The sequence below is a fragment of the Sabethes cyaneus genome, chromosome 3 (genome assembly GCF_943734655.1).
Source record: "Sabethes cyaneus chromosome 3, idSabCyanKW18_F2, whole genome shotgun sequence".
Classification (NCBI taxonomy): Eukaryota; Metazoa; Arthropoda; class Insecta; order Diptera; family Culicidae; genus Sabethes; species Sabethes cyaneus.
In genome coordinates this window covers 50555190-50562505 of record NC_071355.1, presented here as the reverse complement: position 1 = coordinate 50562505, position 7316 = coordinate 50555190, and the positions used below count along the sequence as shown (strand labels likewise).

At 36.9% G+C, this 7316-nt stretch overlaps 1 protein-coding gene across 2 annotated transcripts; it reads left to right on the top strand.

Moving 5' to 3' along the window:
* The first annotated feature begins 3554 nt into the window (after positions 1–3554).
* Positions 3555–4948, top strand: LOC128741384 (60S ribosomal protein L13-like). 2 transcript variants are annotated; one of them, XM_053837173.1, is made up of 3 exons: positions 3555–3631; positions 4076–4345; positions 4405–4948. In XM_053837173.1, the coding sequence occupies exons 2-3, from the start codon at positions 4103–4105 to the stop codon at positions 4819–4821; spliced, it is 660 nt and encodes a 219-aa protein (XP_053693148.1). In that variant the 5' UTR covers positions 3555–3631; positions 4076–4102; the 3' UTR covers positions 4822–4948. The 2 variants fall into 2 exon arrangements, with proteins under 2 accessions (XP_053693148.1, XP_053693147.1); XM_053837172.1 differs by having other exon boundaries at positions 3571–3631; positions 4073–4345.
* The last annotated feature ends 2368 nt before the right edge of the window (positions 4949–7316 follow it).

Genomic DNA, 7316 nt, shown 5'->3' with positions numbered 1-7316 from the left:
TTGTCTGTGCTTATATGGAGATTTGCACATTTTTTTAAATTTTGCCTAAAATCAAAGAATTTTTATTTTCGATTCCCTATGTTTTGAATCTTTATGTTACAGCGAATGTATCGACATGAAAAACAAGTGGTTTTTATATTGTGCTTTGCAGCTGTACCTGGATTAATCCAGATTATTTTCTCTAACGCCAATGTATATGACAAAACAAAACAGCAACATTGCAGTTGTCAGTCTTTCTCTTTCTTACTCACAGCATTCGCATCATCGCACTTTTTGTGCCAGTCGCACTTTTAGACTGCGGTGTCCAGTAAGGTGCAAAATGCGGGATGCAAAAAATTACACATATCGCTATTGCTTAAATTGTTTGTACGCTTATCAACTTGGCAAGGATGGTTCTTGGCAGGGCAGTAGCAACAATTTTGACGATTTATTCCCCGATATTGAAAGATTCTGCATTAAAACTTTAGATTTCACGAACGTTTGCGATAGTTTTTCAGTTGGTATCGCTTGAACCGCTTATCACGGGTTTGCAGTTTTGATAGTAGGAATTGCAAAAAGAAAACAAAATGTAGTGTTCATAAAACGAATAGCAAGAATTATAATTGACTGTTGTTAACTAATTTACACCGCAGAAATACCTTCTGAATATGTGTTAAACTCGACGGCGCAAAATGTCTGAAACAAATGAACATGTTTTTCATGTCCGTATGTGACGCTCTATTCATAAACTTTTCCAGATTTTCGGACGAAAGCATTTCGTGGGAAGCTGTGGAATAATGTAGTATTAGCATAGAGAACAGCCCAAGTAACCAGTGAGCACTTAAAGAAGCAGAAATCTAGCTTTTTATTAGCCTATGGTGCACACCATATCGTGCAGCATAGTTCAATATGCCTATAAAAAGCTGCTAGAAAGCCGGTTTTGGCGAAATATCCGGCTACATTAGTGCTTGGAGCTTTACAAAAGTCATAAAATGTAACGCCTGTTGCGTAACGGTAAAACGTCAAACATAAAAAAATACGAAAAATATATTGTACATACTTTTTTTTATCTTCCCTCTCTGTTATGTTTGTTATTTTCTTTTTCGGTTAGAATTGAACCGCCAGCCAATCTGTCGATAGGAATAGGAATAGAGGAGTAGGGCAACGCCTTTACCAGTTGATCTGTAAACGGTAGTTGCGAGTCAGCTGCCAATAGCTCTACTTAAATTACCGAAATTCTTAACTCGGTTGTTTGATTTGCTTATCAAGGCGGAATGGAGGGAAAAATTTTGTTTTTCACATATCTTCCATAAGTTGCGCTTTGGGAGAATTACCTACCTTTTATTTTCTTTTTATGTGATGGCATACATGTATAGAAATATTTCTTGCATATTATCCGTATGCATATGCCCTATAGATTCGTGTTGATGTTTATTCAATCGGCGGTGCAGGATTTTGCGTAAGACAAAAAGAGAGGGAAGCATTTTTTCTGTTATCACGCGTACGTTCGCAAGGAGATTTCCTGCAAGTGTGAGCAGTGTTCAAAATCTCTTTTGATGCCGGTAACGGCAATAAAGCTTGCTTAGAGCATCTAATCAGCTTTTCATAGTGCTTCAAGTAAATATTAATTCAGCATTGAGAATGCCATTTTAAAGCTGCTATGCTTTGACAATGCTGAATTATATCTGGCAGCATGTAACTTGCAAATATAGAGCAGCTTTCAAGCTTAATTCAGTGCTTAGCGGTTACCTGGGAGATTAACAGGCTCAAAGGAAGTAATCGACTTTTTGTGTGTAAAATCTGCGGTTTTGTGTGGTAGCGCCCTCCAGAAATAGTTTAAATATTTATTTTTGAAACGATGATTCTACAATTGATGAAGGGACGGTAAGGGAAAGTAATGAAGAAGGATTTTTTCGGGAATGAAGGGGAAGGGTGGAAAGGAAGGGGGGGGGGGTAATAGGTAGTTATGGTTAACAAGTTGTCGTTGTGACTCCTATCTTTTGTCCAATGCTGGAAGGTGCATGGGTCGAACCAAGCTGTAATCAGAGAAATAGTTTGCCAAACGCATCAAAAAATATCCATGTACCTTTGTCAATATTTCTTTGTGCTGGAGTTACATAGCAGCGATGGCAGCGATATCAAGATTTAGTTTGCCACTTACTGCTCTAGGGGTGCTCTATTGAAGGATTACTCGTAGATTACATAAAAACCTTTTACACACTTTTTGTCGATTACCTGTAGGTCTGTTCTCTGTGGTACAACTTAGTAAGGATAACTATTGTATACCGTGGACCCCCGTTCGTTTGACCGTTTTTAATCTGAACACTTTTTAATTTGAACCCCGTTGGTTTGCACGACTTGCAAATTAAAAATGGTTCAAATGTCATACTCAATATGACATCATTTGCTTACGCAGACAATGCACATAAACACGATAAGTTTGTACTGATCTAGCGTGTTCAATCTGTTTCACAATGCGCTTTCCCAACGATTATGGTAGAAATCTGATCGGAGAATGAAATATTCGCTGCTTGCAACTGCCACTGAATCAAACCACCAAAACAATAACAAAGAGCAGGGCAGCCAGTTTACACAAGCTCCAGCATATTTAGGGTTACCAGTTGTTCAAATTAAAAGCTAACCCCGTTAGTTTGCATGAGAAATCGTTCAAACGAACGGGGGTCCACTGTATTTAAAAATGATTTTGAAAATGATTATGTATGATGTTTCATAAAACATATGTGTAACAATTGGTTGCATATAGGCTCCACCTCTTGCGCTTTTTCAATCACATAGCAGTTCGATAAATGTAACTGATGCGAACTTTTACCATACTTGAATGTTTCAATTATAGTTGCGTAACCCTTCATACAACAAATGGTGCTGCTTGGGTAGTACCTGTGTATATATATTCTTTAGGATTGGATTATTCGCATTTTTTTATCCCCTTTGAACTATTCGATGAAGGAATCCTACTCGTGCCGGCAGTATTCTATATCTATTACAAATTATTCGATTATTCCATGTTCTAATCGATTACTCGATTAATCGAACGATTATCGGACATAACCACATGCAATGCCGTCATCGCAAATGATTAATATTGTCAGCACGAGAATGAACGCAAAGTAATTGGAAGAAGAATTTTAAAAATAAAATCTCAATTTTATTCGGGATTGGCGCACCGAGATTTCCATCGTGCTAACCAACAACCAAGGGGTTTCCAGTAAGGCGTATAAGTGCGTAGTAATCAGAGATTACTTTTGTAATCATTTTCGAATTAATTAGGTAGAGTAATCAATGATAATCTTAAGTAATCATTGGTAATCATGATAAATTTATAGTAATCACAAGAGATTGATTATTGGTAATCAGAGGTAATCAGTAAAGTAATCAAAAGTAACTTTTTTCAAAGGTGCGTAGTAATCATTGCTGTTGGAAACCCCTTGCCAACAACCAAGTCGAATTTGAGCTGTCCCTCGTTTTTTTATTCTCTTACCAAGTGCGGAATCTTGCAACGCGCATCGCACAGCCGGAAACAGTACAGCTGTCAAGTTTGTATTTGACAAACAGCATCGGCTGTCAAATCTGACTTCTTTCAACTCTCTCTTTTCCGGCCTGTACGACGATTGTGTGAACACATTTTGTGAAGGTGCGATAAAATTTTTAAATATTTTTGGGAAAAATCATCACTTGTTGTGTTAAACAGTTTTCTTTATAGATTTTATTATGCATTGTGTTGTATTGCGTGGTTTAAGCTATGAAAGTTGTGTTGCTTTAGTGAAATTATGGGAGGAAACAAATGTTTACAAAAAATGTAGCTCATGTTGGATTGGCTTTGTACTGAATCTAACATGATCTAGCGCGATGGTCTTTTCATGGTCGTGGCAAGTTCCGTAAACACGAAAATAGAATCTATCAGAAAAAACTTATAGTTTAGTAGCAAAAATTTGTTTAATCCCAAAACGTTTAGAAGTTTTCATGTTTTTCGTAAATTTGAGTCGAAATTGGGTTATGTTTGAACGATTTAGCTTGTTTTGTTTGTCTAGTTAAGCTTATAACAAGGTTCTAAATTTTTAATTTCTTTTTTCAGCAGAGCCAAGGCTAACAAAATCAATTCAAGATGGTGAAGGGAAATCATATGATTTCGAATGGTCACTTCCATAAATACTGGCAGCGACACATCCGTACCTGGTTTAACCAGCCGGCACGCAAATACCGTCGCAGGCAAAATCGTATTAAGAAGGCTAAGGCTGTATTTCCCCGACCGGCTGCTGGTCCGCTACGTCCAATTGTGCGGTGCCCATCGCAACGCTACAACACCAAGATCCGAGCTGGACGTGGATTTACCCTTGCCGAACTGAAGGTAAGATTGCTTTGGTTCCGTTTAACATGACATATATTTAAAAACGACACAATTTGCAGGGAGCCGGTCTGACTAAAGGCTTCGCCCAGACTGTTGGCATTGCGGTCGATCCCCGCCGTCAGAATAAATCGGTGGAAAGCCGTCAGCAGAACATCCAACGTTTGAAGGAGTACCGCAGCAAATTGATTCTGTTCCCGATTCACCCGAAGAAGAAGCTGCGCAAGGGTGAAGCCACTGAGGAGGAACGCAAATTGGCCACTCAACTGAAGGGTCCGGTACTGCCGATCAAGAACGAGAAGCCAACGATCGAGTACCGCCCGATCACCGAAAAGGAGAAGAAATTCTCCGCTTTCCTGGCTGTCCGGCAAGCTCGTTTGCATGCGCGTCACTTCGGTGCCCGTGCCAAGAAGGCAAAGGAGAATGCAGAGAACGAAGCCAACCCAGCTGCGGCCACCGAGAAGAAGGGAAAGAAGTAATTCCGTTTTGCCAGCAGGTAACAGTGTAAAATTTTTATTATTTTCTCGTGCGGTTAAGTGAGCGAAACAAAATAAATGCTTTGGATTAGTGTTTACCAATCCAAGTACATAATAACAAATAGTTTTTCTATCGAATATCCCTGCTATGGATTCATAAATACATAAAATAAAATACTGCGTTATCAATAATAGATTTTTTGTTTCAAAATTCTAATAACTTTCAATTAATAGAACGTTAGAGCACGTATGTAGTAGTATATATTTGCTTAAGAGCTCAAGCATTTCTTTAGTCGCTTTCACGAGGGCATAGCTAATGGAAATATAAACGAAAACAACGCCCAATAAATTCATGATCACCTATTTTCCCTGACAATTTTCCCGGTCATCGCTTATTTCAAAAATAGATAGGAAGACTACCTGGACCTGAGCTGTGAAAAACTACCGTCATGCCGGGTTTCTTTGGAAACGTAGGGCTACTTTGGACATGTGTATGCAATTTGAATACAAACTAGCGATTAACGACGGTATATTACCACTGGCTTGCCCAGACTGGGCCAAGGCCCCGCCTACCCTATAACAAATCTAATGTATAACAAAATAGTTTCTCAGCATGCAACCGGAGTTGTTAATTCTATAGCTCGGTATTGAATAATAAGCGATAAGAAAATTAAATGCGTAAAATAAATACTGCTTCAAATTCAATTTTAACATGAATTTCTAGACTAGTTTAGTCAATTTTCAAGTACGATTTGGAGTTTGAATAGAAGTCAATTTTTATGTCTAGTCTAATCACAAGTTCAATTTCAATGCCCCTTTTTAAAGCCAATTTCTAGCGTAGTCTAATTCAAGTCCAATCTTCAGTCTAATTTCAAATTTAAATCATCCTTCAAGTTCAATTTCAAAGTTCCATTTAGGTCTGCTTTAGTATCCCATTCTAAGTCTAATTCCGAGTCTAATTTAATTATATTATCACCTTCGATCTCAAGTCTAATTTGGTGTGCTCCATTTAATGTCCCATTTTATGTCCAATTCCGGGTCTAATTTAGTTCCAATTTTTTCTCCGATTTTAGGTCCAATAAATATCAAGTGAATTTAATGCCCGATTTTGAGGCCAAATACAATTCTAATTTCAACTGCAATTTAAAACTCAATTAAGCGCTAATTTCTATGTCCTATTTTAAATCCATTTTCTAGTCTATTTAAATTTCCATTTTCCCACCGATTTCAAGTCCAATTTCAAGTGAATTTTCAAGCCCCATTGAAGTACAATTGCAAGCCTAATTTCAAATTGAATTTCCAGGTCAAAAGTCCAATTTAAGTGCGATTTCATGTCCAATACAGCCTGAATTCGTTAAATTGAATCACAACTGCTCAGTCTAGCTATCGAATCGTGATTGGCTAATTTCCCCGACTGACAGTTGATGGAAATTTTCTAAACTTGAAAATTCGATAGAATTTTTCTTAGTTGGAGCATGACCCAATTAGCGAACACCCAAATAAAGGACCGCCCAATTAACGAATCATTACTGTAATTTATTTTAAGTCCAATTCCGAGTCTAATTTAATTCCACTTTCACCTCAGATTTCAAGTCCTATGTAAGGTCCAATTTCATGTCTAATTTAAATCCAATTTCAACTCCGATTTGAAGTCGTATATCAAGACTAATTTGAAGTCCAATTTTTGGTACGATTTGGAGCCGGAGCATGACCCAATTAGCGAACACCCAACTAAAGAACCGCCCAATTAACGAATCTTTGCTGTAATTCATCTAATTTAATCTAATTTAATTTAAGTCTAATTTAATTAATCTTTCATCCATGCTTTCACCCTAGCTTTCACCTCAGATTTCAAGTCTAATGTAAGGTCCAAGTTTAGGTCCAATTTCATGTCTAATTTAAATCCAATTTCAACTCTGATTTGAAGTCGTATACCAAGACTAATTTGAGTCCAATTTTAAACTCAATTTAATTTTCCATGGAAAAGCCTATCCCAATTCGAATTCAATTCCAATTTCAAAAACCCGAATAAGCAATTAAAAAAAATCAATTTCAGTTCCGATTTAAAGTTCAATTTCAAGTCCAATTCAATTCGGATTTAAGTCTGCATTCTAGTTCAATTTCGAACCCAATTTGAGCTCAACATCCAGTCTAATTTAATTGCAGTTTATATTCGACTCAAAGTCCAATTGTAACTTCCAATTCAGGTCTATATTTAGTTTGAAATCAAATTTTTAGTTCAATTTTGATCCCATTTTAATCAAAAGATCAAGTCCGAATTCAAATCCAAATGCTAATCTAATGTCTAATCTAAAGCACAGGGCTAAAAAATATGTATGTACCTTTACGTGGTAATGAGCTGAATAAAGGATTTCATTTCTATTCTTAAGGTGAAATTAGTGATCATTAAGATATCATCATTTTATATTTGTATTGTTTTGCGAATAAAATAGAAACTGTAAGCGACAAATAACCAAACGCATTGTGTGTGTACATGC